The 16,422-nt window shown below is 46.7% G+C and overlaps 1 protein-coding gene across 5 annotated transcripts in view; it reads left to right on the top strand.

The window, feature by feature from the left end:
• The first annotated feature begins 9,183 nt into the window (after positions 1 to 9,183).
• The window catches only part of STIM1 (stromal interaction molecule 1), a 195,599-nt gene continuing 188,360 nt past the window's right edge, over positions 9,184 to 16,422 (top strand). For all 5 annotated transcript variants that reach the window (XM_004016270.5, XM_004016271.5, XM_012095960.4 and 2 more), the window contains exon 1: positions 9,184 to 9,917. In XM_004016270.5, coding sequence (XP_004016319.2) covers positions 9,785 to 9,917 — 133 coding nt within the window. In that variant the 5' untranslated portion in view covers positions 9,184 to 9,784. The remainder of the gene's footprint in view (positions 9,918 to 16,422) is intronic.

Raw genomic sequence — 16,422 nt, 5'->3', positions numbered from 1 at the left:
TCCAAGCAGAATTTGGGTCTCTCTCCTCCCTCCCCACAAAACTTGGGACATACTCCTTTCTGCGGAGAAGAAACCAGGAAAGACAAGGGGAAAATCTGATTTCCTTCCATATTCTAATGGGAGCCCATGGCTGGTGCTTGGCATCTGATGATGAAGGAAGCATTGTGAGTTCCCATTAAAGACAGGGTTCAGTGGAGGACCACATACTAAAATGGCTTTCATGAAGCCATTAAAAATTGTGTCCTAGAACAAAGGTTTTTAAATGTGTTTCTAAAGTTCTATTCCCAGGACTTGAGGGAAATAGTGGGGCTCTGGCCTTCCTTCTCTTCAACTAGAATTGTTTTGCTTTTATCTAACTTATATACTAGTATTCTGAATAAAAGGCTCATTAAAAAAAAAAAGTTTTCTGCAAAAATATTTGAAAGTCAATTTTAGAAGCATAGCAGTAAAGATAGGTGCAGGAGACCAAAAGCCTGGATTGGTAGCCTGGATAACTGCATTTCCTAAGGCATTGGTCTTCTTCATGCCTGGTCCTGGTTCAGCTTGCTTAGGTGGGAGAACCTGACTTGGCGTTGAGAATGTCATGATCCAATGGGATCCAGGACTGCTACATATCAAGCTAATCACAGACAAGGAAAGGGCCCTGGGCTAGGCTTCAGAAGAACTGAAGTCTAGTCTTGGCTCAGTCAGACTGGTTTGTGACACTTCAGATGAGGTCTTGCCTTACTCTGGGTCCCAGAATCCTCCACTGGAAAGCAAGAAGTTGAACCACGATGATACCTTTGAGCTGTGACCTTCTATGATATGTTCTTCAAAATAATCATTAAGTAATTAAGGTTTATGCATATAACATATTGCTCATACTTCTTTAATACCATTTAGGTCATCTTGCTTTGTGCTCCAGTTAATTGTATCTGTGTCTAATGTCTGCCTTCTCCACTAAATATACGTCCTTTGAGTTTGTGTCTGATTCATCTCAGTGTCCACCCACTGGGCCTGGCACAGACAGGCCTGAGCATACATTTGCCTTCAGTATATTGTGGAACAAAATTGCCTTAATAACCCATAACTAATTTGTATGGATGCGTCAGAGGCCAGGTGAGTTGAGGCTGCTTTTATGGCATGGGTTTAGGAAGGGCCAATAAGGCCAGAGGAGAGGGAAACAGGTAGACAGGTGGAGTGTCTACAAAGGCTTTTTGGAGGAAGAAGATGATGAGACAAAGAGGGTAGGAAGAGGGCACAACCCCAGATGGGCTGTTTCTTTCATTTGCTTTCCCTGAATAGGTGAATCGTTGGTAGACAGTGTGCATTTGTGTTCACAAGCAGCTGAGAGAAAAGGTCACTGAGCTAGGACATTTAGAAGTGAGACAACATATGAAAGGACTTGGTGAGGTTGGATAGAGAGGTCAGAGACAGGTTCTGGAGGCAAATGGTCCTGGATTCAAATCCTGGTTGTACCACTTATCTTGTAGCTTTTGACAAGTCACATGACCTCTCTATTCATTCCTTAAATACATATTTATCGAAAACCTCTGGGCCAGGTATAGTGTCACATTCCAGTGATGCAGTGGTGAAAACAAAAAGACAAGTGCCTATCCTGATATAACTAGCGAGGAAGATAAATCTTAAACAGGTAATGATTCAAAAGTACAGAGTGCTGTAAGAGTATATGATAGAGTCATTTAGTTTCATTTTAAAGTCAGAATGACAATACTGTGTACTTTGTGGGATTATGAGGATTCAATGAAATAAGGAAGCCAAGAGTCTAGCAGATTGCCCAGGGTACAATGAATAAACATTACTTAATTTCTCCATTCACTCATGTTGTTTTCAAGTTATTCCCCCTGATAATTTTTCCTTCTTTCTCAAGGTCAAATGCTAAAGCTGACTCAGTTCCCCTAAAAGTGCAAGATGGAGACAGAGAAGAGGAGAAAGGCCCTCACTGATCTCACCCCTGCCCTGATGTTTTCCAGATGAGTTTTTCCAGCCTGGTCCTCTCTGAGTTCCAGCTTCCATAGACCACAAGTGGCACATAGGATCTTCTGCTCAGTCCTAGTCCCAACCTCAAGCTAACCCTAAATCTGAAAGTCTTAGTTGCTCAGTCATGTCCAACTCTTTGCGACACTGTGGGCGGTAGCCCACCAGGCTCTTCTGTTCATGGGATTCTTCAGGCAAGAATACTTGAGTAGGTAGTCATTCCCTTCTCTAGGGGATCTTCCTGACTCAGGGATCTAATTTAGGTCTCCTGCTTTGTAGGCTCATACTTTACAGTCTGAGACAACATATCTGAGCTCTTTTTCTCTGATGTGGCTCCAGGGACTCAACTGTCTTGATTCCCTGGTCTTCCCTTTCTCAACCTGCCTGAGTAGAAATGGGAGTCTTCCCCTCCTCATTCTTCTTATTGCTACCCCCAAAGATAAACACAATGTTTCATTTCATGAAATGAGAACATGATGGACAGAACAGGAGATACCAGAAAGAACAAACGGGAAGTGGCAAATGAAACAAATTTCTGGAGTTGCATCCTTTGATCCATTGTATCCTCCGATCCATTGTTCTTCATTCCCTCTAAGGAAATAACTGGATTGGGGGGAGGGGAAACTAAGCACATGCCCAATCCTTCAGGAGTGTCCTTCGTCTCAGACAGGCAGTACAATAGTTGTCCTGTTTGCCTCCAGGACACCTTTGCATCTTTGAGATTCTCCAAACCAGGTGGTACCCAGGTTATCTGGCATACTCCCCTCTAGGAAATTCTTTCTTCTTCAGCCCTGGTATTTTCCAGGAGCGGCTCAGCTTGCTCAGAGTCATGCAGCAGAGCCAGGATGTGAATCTAGGCAGTGTGACTCCAGACACCCTCCTCTTCCCTCAGTGCTTGGGCACAGCCTCTCTGACTGCTGTAGGCAGTTACTTGTGTAATTCTGTGTTCCTTCACCTGCTCCATATTGATTTCTCTCAAGACATTATCAACAAGTTCTAATTACTCTTCATCTATATATTTCCCCTAAAATCTGAGCTTGTTGGGCGTATGAACTGGGTTGTTACAAACAGGGGCTCAGTAGATGTTAAATGAATGAATGAACATTGGCATTAAGAGTCTAGCACTGCTTCTGCAAAGCAGAAGCATCTCTTCACGAAGAGATGATTCTCTTTGTGAAGCTGGCCTGGAAAGCATTGTTAGAAGCCAAGATTTCTGTCCTCATTCCCTACTCAGCCAGACTTTGGGCAGCTTCTTAGTGATAACTGCACCTGCCATTTTTGGACACCAGGGAGCAGCACTGATAGATAATACAGCCTAGACTCACGGACTCCTAAATTTTTCTGAGCAGATTTTGGACTCTTTAGCACACTTCTACTGAAGATTCTCACTTTCCAGATGAAAGCTATTGGTAATCAGAAGCCCTCTGGTGTAAAGGACAGCCAAGCTACTATAAAGAACACATATCATTCATTCATTCACTTTTATCGAGTACCAGCTCTGTACTGAGTACGGTCCTAGCCTGAGAGTATACAATGGTAAATGAAATGAAGTCCTTGATGAGCTCAGAAGCTAATGGGGAAGACAGATACTTGCTAGATAATTATAATTTAGCTATTTAAGTACCCTAAGGTATAGCAGAAGACTGGAGAGACAAGGTAAGTCAAGGAGGGAGTCAAAGGAAGGAAGGTGACTTTTGAGCTGAATTTATTATTATTATTTTTGACAAATCATAGCTTTTGGTTCATGCTATACTGTCATCAGTGGTCAAGGCATGGCTGATTTATATCACCTGAACTGAGAATTGAAGGATGGGGAGGAAATCCCAAAGGAGAAAGAGAACATGACACAATTCATCTTCTTAGGTTCAGTTTCTTCATCTGTAGAATAAGTGTAGTCTCTGACTTATCTAGCAGAGGTCTTATGAGGGAGAGATAAGATAATAGATGTGAAAGCTCTTGCAAATAGTGGAATAGAGGCATAAAAATTGTTAATCAGTTTGATTTAGCCAACATCTGCTGAATGTAGAGCGATGCAAGGGAGATAATCTCGGCATATGGTAAAGGCCTGGTATATAGGTTTTAAGAAAACACTGAGGAGACTTCCCTGATGGTCCAGTGGTTAAGAATCTGCCTTCCAATACAGGGGACTCGTATTTGATCCCTGGCTGGGAAACTAAGCCTGTGTGCTGCAACTAGAGAAGCCCTCACACACCTTAACTAGAGAAAACCCACATGTGGCAGTGAAGACCCAGTGCAGCCAAAAAACCCCAACATTAAAAAAAAGAAGAAGAAGACACCAAGATGAAAAAACAAAGCAAAACCAATCGCTTGGTTTCCTTCTGAGACTCACAATGTGATGAGGGGCTCTTATGGAGGCTACATTTAGATGAGAACACAATTATCCAGAAAAATCCATGAGGTCTCAGGTTTTTGCTACCTTGCTGTGCTGTGTGCTTAGTCGCTCAGTTGTGTCCAACTCTTCGCAGTCCCATGGACTATAGCCCTCCAGGCTCCTCTGTCCATGGGGATTCTCTAAGCAAGAATACTGGAGTGGGTTGCCATTCCCTCCTCTAGGAGATCTTCCCAACCCAGGGATTGAACCCAGGTCTTCTGCATTGCTGGTGGATTCTTTACCAGTTGAGCTACCAGGGAAGTCCTTTCCTACCTTATAGAATATTAAAGCTGAACTGGATCAATAACCTGGTACCTACCCATCCTATAGTTGGGGAGACTGAGATCCAGAGGGAAACTAGCTTTTCTGATGTCACATCGTGATCTGGGAGTCAGAGATGAGACAAGAATGTTTCTCCTGTTGTCCAGGCCATGGTTTTTGCTTTCAGACACCATTTATTTTTAATGGTGGTAAAATACACATAACATGAAATTTACATGTTAAGTGTGTTAAGTACATTCATATTGTTTGGCAACCAATTTCCACAGCTCTTTTCATCTTGCAAAACGGAAACTATATCTTAAACAACAATTTTCTATCGTCCCTTCCCCTCAGCCCTGCTGCTGCTGCTGCTAAGTCGCTTCAGTTGTGTCCGACTCTGTGGGATCCCAGAGACAGCAGCCCACCAGGCTCCCCTGTCCCTGGGATTCTCCAGGCAAGAACACTGGAGTGGGTTGCCATTTCCTTCTCCAATGCATGAAAATGAAAAGTGAAAGTGAAGTTGCTCGTGTCCAACTCTTAGCGACCCCATGGACTGCAGTCTACCATGCTCCTCTGTCCATGGGATTTTCCAGGCAAGAGTACTGGAGTGGGTTGCCATTGCCATTGCCATTGTCACTATCCTACTTCCTGTGTCTATGAATTTCACTCTAGGAAACTTATATTGCTGGTGGTAAAGAACCTGCCTGCCAATGCAGGAGATGTAAGAGATGCAGGTTCAAGCCCTAGGTCAGGAAAACAGATCCCCTTGAGGAGGCATGGCAACCCACTCCAGTATTCTTGTCTGGAGAATCCCATGAACAGAGGAACCTGGTGGGCTACAGCCCATAAAGTCTCAAAGAGTCAGACATGCCTGAAGCGACTTAGCGTGACGCAGGAGGAACCTTATATAAGTGGAATCATATAGTATTTGTCCTTCTGTGACTAGCTTAGTTCACTTAGCATAATGTCCTTAAGGTTCATTCATATAGCATATAGAATTTTATTCCTTTTTAAGGCTGAATAATAGTCCATTGCATATATATATATAGTCATCCATTTATGGAAATTTACTTGTGTTGCTCCTACCTTTCAGCTATTGTGTATAGCGCTGCTATGAAAACAAGTGAACAAATATCTCTTTGGGACCCTGCTTTCAATTTCTTTTGGCATAAGCCCAGAAGTGGAATTGCTGCAGCATATGGTTATTCTAATTTTAGTTCCCAGACACCATTTTAGCCTCACAGGAAATGCAACAGGTTCTGAGAGTCTCAAGGTCTTGGTTGTGAATTGGTAATAGACTCTTGCTTCCTGCCTCCAAGACCCCAGCTCTTTGTACCAAATGGGTTTGCACCCATACCTCCAAAGAAATCACACGGTAGCTAAGAGAAATGATGCACATGAATTTAAAAGAGCTGTATTAAGCTTGATTTACTTTCCTCTTTCCTTTTGTGTTCTTTTAAACAAATGAGCGCACAGCCAGGTGGACTGGCTCGGAGAAATTATAAACTGATAGTCTGAGATCAATTTAGGCTACAGATGTGCTTTATGTGGCCTATAAAGGGTTTCATACCTTTAAAGGGCTGTATCATTTTTTTTGTCTTTAAAAATTTAAATTTAATTTTTATATCGGTGTATAACTGACTTACAATGTTGTATTCATTTCAGGTGTACAGCAAAGTGTACATATACACTTTGTTCAGTTGTACATATAAATATATCCATTCTTTTAGAGATTCTTTTCCCATAAAGGTTATTACAGAATATTATTTTATAAATTAAAAAAATTATTTTTAAAAATTTATTTTTGACTGTGCTGGGTCTTCGTTATTGCACAGGCTTTTTTCTAGTTGTAGAGAGTGGGGGCTACTCTCTAGTTACAGTACACAGGCTTCTCATTGCAGTGGCTTCTCTTGTTGCTGAGCCTGGGCTCTAGGGCAAGCTCAGTAATTGCAATTTTGGGCTCTAGAGCATGAATATTTGTGACTCAGTCGTGTCTGACTTTTTGTGATCCCATGGACTGTAGCCTGCCAGGCTCCCCTGTCCATGGGCTTCTCCAGGCAAGAATACCGGAGTGAGTTGCCATTTCCTACTCCAGAGAATGTTCCCCACCCAGGGATCCAACTTGAATCTCCTGCATTGACGGGCAGATTCTTTACCACTGAGCGGGTTGTTATGGAATGTTGAGTAGAGGAGTTCCCTGTGCTATATACAGTAGGTCCTTGTTGATAAAGGGGCTATATCATTTAAAAGTCCAGACTTCCATCTTCTCTTAAAGATGATCCAGCAACACCGTGTCCGCCTTCCTGCCTGCCGCTAGGGTGCCCCAGTCCCTACCACTCCCTATTACTCTCATCTACTTCTCTCAATAATATTGGCTATTTTCCCACTTTGCTGCTTGAGTTTAAGGCTCTATCAGGGGCTTATCTTAGGGCCAGTTTTCCAACATACAGTTGTTACTCAGTACATATTTGTACAATCAAATGAATTAACTTATGTCAACCAGGTTTTGTGAGTACTTACTCCGTACAGGGCCTGTGATGGATGGCCATTTCCCAGAGATGAATAAAGCGCAGGCCCTAACCTCTGAAAAGTCATAATCCTGTGGGGTGGTGGAAGACAGATATGTGTATGGTCCAATTCTGAACTTGGTGGCTGAGTAGGAGTTTCTGAGGAGAAGATCTTAAACTGTATTTTTCAAAAAATGTATGTGTGTGTGTTTGTGAAGTTGCTCAGTCGTGTCGGACTCTTTGCGACCCCGTGGACTGAAGCCCACCAGGCTCCTCCGTGCATGGGATTCTCCAGGCAAGAATACTGGAGTGGGTTGCCGTTTCCTTCTCCATGTATATTTATTCATTTATTTGCCTGTGCTGGGTCTTGGATGCAGCAGGTGGGATCTTCCATTTTTGTCGCAGCACGCAGGATCTTTAAATTGCCGAATGTGAATCTAGTTCCCTCACCAGGGATCAAACCCAGGCCCCCTGCCTTGGGAGTGCAGAGTCTCAGCCGCTGGACCACCAGGGAAGTCCATTGAATTGTATCTGGAAGAATGAGAAGTCAGTCATGTGAGGAAGGGGGCCATGTTGATGGGAGGCCCTGGAGGGGAAGAGAGTGTTTTAGGTAGAAGCCACAGTAGCTAGGAGGCATGGGAGGTGGCTGAGATTCCATGTGCTTGAGGAACTTAAGACCAGTGTTACCGAAGTTCAATAAGAGAGTGGGAGGGTGGTAGTAGATGACGTCGGAGGTGTATTTTTATATTAACAGCCTAACTCTTAAGCCCGGCAGCTGTTGGGCAAATCCGTGTTCCCGATCTTCAGAGGGCTTGCTCAGAACAGGTAGCTGGCTTAGCACTGTCAGGGGAGGGCCGGTGCCAAGGACAGGGCAGGGCACAGAGCAGGTTTCAGTAAAGATCTGCTGACAGCACACTTGAGAAGAGAACAGGAAGTGCAGGCTCTGTTGAGGGAGGCCCAGACGCTTCTCCCTCTTTATAGGGGCACTCGTTCTCAAGTCGCTAACACCCTCAAGCCACACACAGAGCTGGGAGAGTGAGATGCAGGGAGGAACCTACACAGGCCCTACCCGCAGAAACCTCAGAGGGGAGGGGGTTGGGGGACGGGTAGGAAAATGGGCTGAGAGAGTTAAGGGAGGGCATCCTACTTAGCTTGGATTGGGGGGGGTAAATTAGGGGGGAAGGTCAGGAAGGCAGATATGGGGCCCTTTGGCCATTTAGGAATGTGTGGGGCCATTTTACCTATACTGGTTTGGACGCTTCGCTTTGTTTTCTGGCATCATTCCTTCTGAAAACACTAGCAGGCCCCAATGGGCCTCCCCCGGGGCGGGTCCTCGCTCTAATTCCCCAGCTCTCTGCAAAGGGGCAGGGCCTCCCAAGGAGCTCCGATCCCGGCCGCAGAACCTAGCTTTGCCCGCCAGGGGCCGCTGCACAGGGGTGACTAAGCGCGCGGGTTCCTAAGCTGCAGAGAGGCGGGAGCCGATTGGCTGCGGGGAGCGGCGAGAGGGGCGGAGCCTAGGATGCCGGCCGGGAGTAGGGGGCTGGGAACGCGCCCCCCGCTGAACCGGGCCGGGTCGTTGTCTCCTCGGGCAGTACCGGGCGGCAGTCGTAGTGTCCAGGCCCTCTGCCTTGCCCGGCTCTAGAGCTGAGGCGAGTGGGTCGGCACCGAGGCCCGGAGATCCGGGCCACTGTCATCATCGCCGCCGCCGCCGCAGGCCTGGGTTACCTGAGCGACTTGCGTGTCAGCGCCCGCCAGCCCGTCCGTTTGCGGGCGGTTAGCACGGGAGAGACTAGTGGGCGAAAGGGAAGCTTGGGACCCGACCCTTGGCTGGGGAGAGGGATCCTAGCGGAGACTAGCGCGGACCGGGAGAGCCCTCCGGGGTCTGCGGGCGCCGGGTGGCTGCCTACAACAGGTTATTCCGGGATAAACCCAGCGCTGGGGCGGGCCCGGGCTTCGCTGGGGGCCGGGCGGCGCTGGGCGGGCCTGCGGGAGAGCACGCCCCCGCCCGCCCCGGGCCCGCCCCGCGCCTCCCGCCCGCACGCCCGCGAGCCTCTATCCCGGGCCTGGCCCGTGCGCGTCCGCCTGCTGAACCTGGGCACCGCCGGCCGGGGCACGGGACTGGGCGGGATCGCTGACCTCGGCCTTGGAGGCCTGGGATCCCCGAGCCGCCCGCGCCCGCGGGGGCCTCGGAGTCGCACGCCCTCCCCGAACCTGCGCTGCTCGAGGATCCCCGGCGGGGCGAAGCCAGGTGCCCCCTTCTCCTCCTTTCTCTCCCTCCCCCACTCCGGTGCCCGCGAGAGGTCCCGCCCGCTCACCCCCTCCCCAAGGGGTGTAGCCGGCTGCGGAGCGGACAGCGGCTCCGCGGCCACCTTGTCCAAACTCTCCGGAAGCGGCTTGAGCTGACAGGGCACTCAGGCCGTCGCAGCTCCAGCGGACACACAGTTGGGCCGGAGACGCCGGCCTTCCTCCCGCTCCCAAACTTGGAGCACTTGACCTTTGGCTGTCGGAGGAGGCAGACTCGCGCGTGGCTGGACAGCTGCGGCACCTCGAGGGCATCTTGCCTGGGGTTCCAAGACCGGGCTCCGAACTTTGCCTCTGAGACCCTGAGGTGTCTCCATCAGGCGCATGTTGACTGAGACCTGGAGTCATGGATGTGTGCGCTCGTCTTGCCCTGTGGCTCGTTTGGGGGCTCCTCCTGCATCACGGCCAGAGCTTCAGCCAAAGCCACAGCGAGAAGGCGACCGGCTCGGGGGCCAATTCTGAGGAGTCCACTGCAGCAGGTAAGGCCTTACCACGGGCAAGAACTGAGTTGCCCAAGTGGGGAAGTTTGAACAGTCGGTTTCTACACTTGTGATTGATGGAGGACCCACTCATGGCACTGCCAGTTCTTAGGAGTCCAGGGAGTTCTTTCCGTTCAGGAGCTACTGCTGATGTCTTTGTGTCTTGAACAACTTTCTTCATCCCTCCTCAGGATGTCTTTTGTTGGCAGAGAAAGGCGGTTTGCTTCTGGCACACCTTGGCCTTTCAGATCAGCAAGTCAAGACCCTGTCTCAGGATTACTTGCCTGGAATAATGGCCTGGGCAGATGATAAGTCTATTGCTTTTGGCCAGTTTCAGCACTTGGCAGCAGAGGGGAGGTTGAGGCTACTTGGACTGGGCAGGGAAAGTCAGGACTGAGCCAGCTTTATTACTCTGTAAGTTAGTGTTGAGGTGTGCCTTGCTATTCCAGTGAGCGTGGGAACCCTATTTCCTCCCTGCCCTTAGGTAATCTGCTGTCTCCTAGCTGTGCCCATCTGAAATATCAAAGCAGTTCCTTAGATGGAGTGCTATTTACCACTAGGGAGTTAAATGGACTTTTCTTGACATAGGCATGATATAATTCCTGGGACCACTTGTTGACTTACTCTGTTTCTTCTGACTGATGATGGTAGGAGTTCTACGATATTTTTGATCTCTCCTGCTTTTTCCTGTGTACTCGTGGAGCCTTGTCAAAAAAGTAGGAGCCCTGGTGCTCTGTTGCAGAGAAAAAAAAAAAAAAAGCACCTTTAAAATTCAGTTGTTTTACACAAAGCTTAGAAGGAATCCATTTTTTTACCCTCATGTCTCTCACCCTGTCACTAGGATCTGCCCAAAGCAGTGGGCTGCAGAGTAAGGAGAATTTATAGCTGGGTTCTTCCTACGGGTGGGCAAGCTCAAGGGAGGGGTCGCCTGAGTGAACACCCATTGATACAAGGAGGAAAAGGAAGTGTCATGGTGGCCAGGAAGTTTCATGGATGGATTCTGGGGCTGACGTTGGTGGTAGACCCTTTCTTAGGTAATCCCCCTTTAAGTTCCTTGACTGGGCTGGATGTGATTATAGGTACCTCAAGGGTTGACTTACAAGTGAGGCCAGGAGTTGCCTTATATATAAGTATGGCACCTAGGATGTAGCTTTGAAGATAGGACCTCCTTGCATATTAATCCTGTTTCTCCACACATTGTCTCCTTGGCCCCTGAAACTAACTGAAAGCTTGGTTCTCATTGGGCTATGAAGGGGAAAACTAGTAGGCCGATGTAGGTCAAACTGTGAAGAAGACTTGAGGAGCAGTTCTGCTGTCCCAGTGACATCCCTGTTTGTAACTAATAATATGTTCCTTTTTCACCCTAAAATATGAGTGCCTGATGTAAAATGAATATATATATATATATATATATATTTTGGTCAGCAAGGAACCATTTGTGTATTTTAAACACGTGCTAAAAGGGATGAAGTTTTTAATTTAGGCGCTAGCTAGCTATCAGGAAGATTTGTGTGTTTGTGTATGCCATAGGTAAGAGGCATTCCTCATCTCTCATAACCACCCCCTGAATGAAGCTTATGGAGACAGCCCTCCACACAATGTATTTTAGAGGCTTGGTTATGTTGATTATACTAAAGCTTCTCTCTCTCTCTCTTTTTTTTCCCTCTCAGTTCAGAAAATTACTTTCTGTTGTCACAATAATGTTGAATCCCAGGCAGGAAATCTTAGAGACCCAGGTGCTGGGAATGGCTATGGTTTGTGGTAAACTGGAGGCCCCAGCACTGTTGTTCTGGTAGGTTGTCCCTTTGCGCCTGTCTGGGACTTTGTCTCTGACTCAGATAGGAACTCGTTTTTGCAGAGAGGTGGTCTGGGCTCATGGACTGGATTTGGTGAGGAGCTTTTTACATAGCTTTTCGATTCCCTCTGTATCCTCAGAACACAGGAGTTTTACTTAGCCTTACAACAGCCAATTTTCTAAGTCATATTCAACATATCTAGTCAATTTGTATGTTTTCTAAAGTTTGTATGTTACAAACACACAGCTATTTTTCCCCACAAGTCTCGCAAATGCTCAATTAGAATGTGGGGCAGGTGGTATTATCCCCGTTTTTGTTGTTGAAGAAACTGGGTCCTATGCTCAGTTTTCTAATTCTTAAGACCTAGCCTTCTTCCAACTTCGTAGGCCCTGCCCTGTTAAAGGAGCACTAAGCAAGGGCAAGACAATGTTAGTTTCCTCCTGGTGAGTTAGTGGGTCCTAATGAAAGCCAATAAAAAGGCTGCATTTTTCTCCTCTGGAGGGTCTTCTGCAGGGGCCAGAAAATTGCATTTTTTGTCTTGTTGGATGTAGATGCCTATCATAAAGGTCTGGCTCTCTAGGGAAGGTAGTGCTCTGCTAGAACTTACTGAACTGTAGAGGCCATTCCTGTCACCTCTGACTCTTTGGTGCCTGTATACCCAGCTGTGCTAAATTACTTTTTCAGTAAAGATCTGTGCTTGATGGTGGTACTGCTCTGGGGCTGGCACTTGTGAAACTGGCCTGAAATTGATGCTTAGAACCTCGCTTAGTCTCTGGACCAGTTGTCTCTAGAAACTCAAAATGTTTCCTGCAGAATGTGTGTGAGGGGTCCTACCTGAGTCTGGGGTTGTGACTGCCAGTGTTGGTTGAGGGCCTCTACTCAGGAACTGTGGTTTGACTCAGCAGAGCTAGAACAGGGCCTTGGAGGAAAGGCATCTAGGCAGTCTACAGAGTGCAGGTTGGCTTCTCAACCAACTGCTAATGGAGTGGGAGGCCAGAGTCCTGCCTGCCCACCCAGCTAGCTGCTGCTGCCTCCAAGGCTATAAATGGCCTGGCCATCTTGGTGGCTATGCTAATTTTAGCTGAGGGTAGCTCCCGGAACTGGATTGGGGCCAAGAGCAGGTGGGTGGGGCTTGGCTGAGACTAATACTGGGGGATGGGCAGAGGGTCACTCTAATCCTAGGACAGCTAGGACATCATCTGCACCCACACCTCAGCTTTGACAGTCATCCTTAACTAGGTTAATTTATTTAGCAAACATTGGACAGTGCCAGTTCATGTGCTCTTTATTCAGCAAATATTTGAGTGTCTGCTCTGGGCCAGGCTGTGTTTGGTGTTGGGAGTTTATTTGTTTAAATATTTGTTTGTTTGCTTGTTTATTTATCTGACTGCGCCAGGTCCTAATTGCAGCATGCGGCCGGATCTTTGATCTTTGTTGGGGCATGTGCCATCTTTAGGTGCTGTATTCGAGCTCTTAGTTGCAGTATGCAAACTCTTAGTTGTGGCATGGAGGATCTAGTTCCCTGACCAGGAGTGGAACCCCGGTCCCTTGCATTGGGAGTCTTAGCCACTGGACCACTAGGGACGTTCCGGTGTTGGGATGAACAAAACGGACATGTTCTCTGGCCTCATGGAGTTTACAGTCTAGTGGGGAGATAGAAAATAAATAAATAAATAAATGTAGTATCTAGTGGTAGGTACTGTGGAAGAAAACATGGAGTGCTGTGGCAGAGAATGAGAAGAGGAAAGAGAGCTAGCTAAAGTAGGAACCTAGTGCCTGGTAAGACATTAATAACATCACTAACATCAACAGTCATAGCAACTGACATTTTTTAGTGCTTACTGTGTGGCAGGCACTATTCCAAGCATTTTATTTCTTTTAATTCTTAAAACCATTCTGTGTGCTTGGTATTATCTCTGTTTTATAAGTAAGGAAATGAAATCATAAAGAGGTCAAGTAACTTGTCCAAGGTGGTGCAGATAGTAGGGAATAGAGCCAGAGTTTGAACCCTGGCAGTCTGACTCTTCTCCCCACCTCCACCTCAGCCACTGGGTTATATATACACTCTTTCAAAACTTTGTGATAAAGGCTATAGTAGAGGTATGATATATACATACAGAAGGCTGTGGGAAGCCCAGAGGAGCAAGTGACTAACCCTGCCTGAGAGAGCTGGGGGAGGCTTCTCAGTTTCCTCCATAATTTTTCTCAGATCTTGGGGAGATAAAAAGTGGTTGCTTAACTCAAAAGTTTAGAGGTGGAAACATCAGTTAGTTCAACTTATTTTTTACATGTGAGGAAACTGATGTCCAGAGGGGCATCACACAGAAATTCCACAGTGGGTTATTAGTAGAACTAGACAAAGACCTTTGAGTCAGGGACCCAGACTTAATCAGTTATTCAAACCACAAGTCCAATTGGAAGGAACCTAGGGCTACAAAGAAGTCCAGTTTGGGAGTGGGGGTGGGGATATATATTTAGAGAATATTAAATACAACATAATGCACAAGTTTAATGAAGCAAGCAGGGAAGACAGTGTAGGCTAAGGATTAAAAGAGCTCTGCGTGGGCTGAGCTAGGCTAAGGTGGCTGGGGAGGGCTTCCTGGAAGGAGGGGTTGCTGCTGCTGCTGCTAAGTCGCTTCAGTCGTGTCCGACTCTGTGCGACCCCGTAGATGGCAGCCCACCAGGCTCCCCCGTCTCTGGGGTTCTCCAGGCAAGAACACTGGAGTGGGTTGCCACTTCCTTCTCCAGTGAATGAAAGTGAAAAGTGAAAGTGAAGTTGCTCAGTTGTGCCCGACTTCGCGATCCCATGGACTGCAGCCTGCCGGGCTCCTCCATCCATGGGATTTTCCAGGCAAGAGTACTGGAGTGGGTTGCCATTGCCTTCTCTGGGAAGGAGGGGTTGGGCGGAGGCAAAAGAGAACCTGGTGGGAAGTAGCCTGACTTGGGGATTGCTGGAGGAAAGGAGGTATTGTAAAAGTCTGGAGCACCAGTGTGAGCCCACGGGGTCTCTTTGGCGGCTGAACAATAACTGGGCAGGTTGCTTCATAGTTGGCCAACTACCTCACATGGAGGCCAGTAGACAGGAAGATTGCAGTCATGGGTGATTTGTGGCAGGTCTGATAACTACTATAATTTTGAAGTAATGATGATCATGTATAATATTTGGAGATGTCTTCACCAATGTAATGTGGCATGGGAATGTCTGTAATTTCTCTTGGTGACAAAATCGTAGGTGGTGCTAATAATATTGTGGTTGGTTTTAATATATAATTGAAGGAAATGCTAACTTTCAGTAAGATAATACTGAAAATAAGATATAATTTCTTTCCCATTCAAATTCCCAAGCCCTCCTGAATTCTTCTCACTGGCCCCTTAGGAATGTGGAGCCTTCATGCTAAGAACTCCTGTTCTCTGACAAGGAGGGGATGAGGTCTTACAGGGAGGGTTTCCTAGGTCTCCAAAGGACTTGGCTTGGAGCCCCAAGGGGCCCTTCATTTCCTGCTGTGTGGCTTTGAGATACAGTCCTGAGTGACTGCATGGGCATACTACCCATGTGGTATACTACCCTTTGTGAGGAATGATTCTCCAGGAGACCCTGTAGCTCTGGCTATCACACTTTTTGGGAGAGAGAACGATACCAAACTGGGTCTCCAACAGAGCTTTCTTTTTTTTGTTACTGCTAATTAAAAAAAAATTACAATCTATGAAGATACACAACTAAATATAAAGATTAATGCATTGAATACCCATGTGCTACAACACAGTTTAAGAAGTCAACTAATAATAATACAGAGCTTTCTTTATTACCCCTGGATACTACATATAAAGTTCTAATGTAACACATGGCACATTGTACAGATGTTTGCTCTTTTGCAAGTATAAGCTCTTTGTGGAAGAAGGGAGGAGGGGTTGTACTTTGTCTATCTCTGTTTTTATTGGGTCCGACCTAAAACCTCTATTAAAATTTGTTAGAAAAGCTGGAATCAGGGCCTGTTTGAAAGGATTGCACTTTTCTCTCTTCCTTTCAAAGCTTTTCATATATCTTGGTACCCATTCTGGGCTTTTCCTCAATCTTGGAGGTGTTGCTCACCCAGAGCACTCAGTATTTTCATCGAAGCTCAGAACTGTTTTCCATTTTCAATGTATTGTTTTATGTTATCCTTAACTTTGGAAGTAGGTAGAGCTGTTTTTATTATTATGCCTGTTTTTTTTTTTTTTGGCTGCACCACACAGAAGGCAGGATCTTAGTTCCCTGACCAGGAATTGAACCCATGCTCCCTGCAGTGGAAGCATGGAGTCCTACCACTGGACCACCAGGGAATTCCCATTAAGCCTATTTTAAAGGTGAAGGATTTATAGCTGAGAAAATTGTGTTGTTGGTCACATAGCTGAAAAGTGGCAGGCTCAGAACCCTAACTCTGGGGATCAGTGTATCCAGCCCTTGTTGTTTTTATCAAAATACTATATCTGTCAGTGTATCCTTAACCAGTCTGGCTTGCAGAGCTTAACCTCAATGATCTGGCCATGCTGTGCTTAGTCGCTCAGTCGTATTTGACTCTTTGTGACCCCATGGACTATTGCCTGTCAGGCTCCTCTGTCCATGGGGATTCTTCAGGCAAGAATTCTAGAGTGGGTTGCCATGCCCTCCTCCAGGGGATTGAACCCAGGTCTCCTGCATTGCAGGCAGATTCTTTATCATCTGAGCCACC

The sequence above is a fragment of the Ovis aries genome, chromosome 15 (genome assembly GCF_016772045.2).
Source record: "Ovis aries strain OAR_USU_Benz2616 breed Rambouillet chromosome 15, ARS-UI_Ramb_v3.0, whole genome shotgun sequence".
Taxonomy (NCBI): domain Eukaryota; kingdom Metazoa; phylum Chordata; class Mammalia; order Artiodactyla; family Bovidae; genus Ovis; species Ovis aries.
This window is presented reverse-complemented; position numbering and strand designations above follow the sequence as displayed.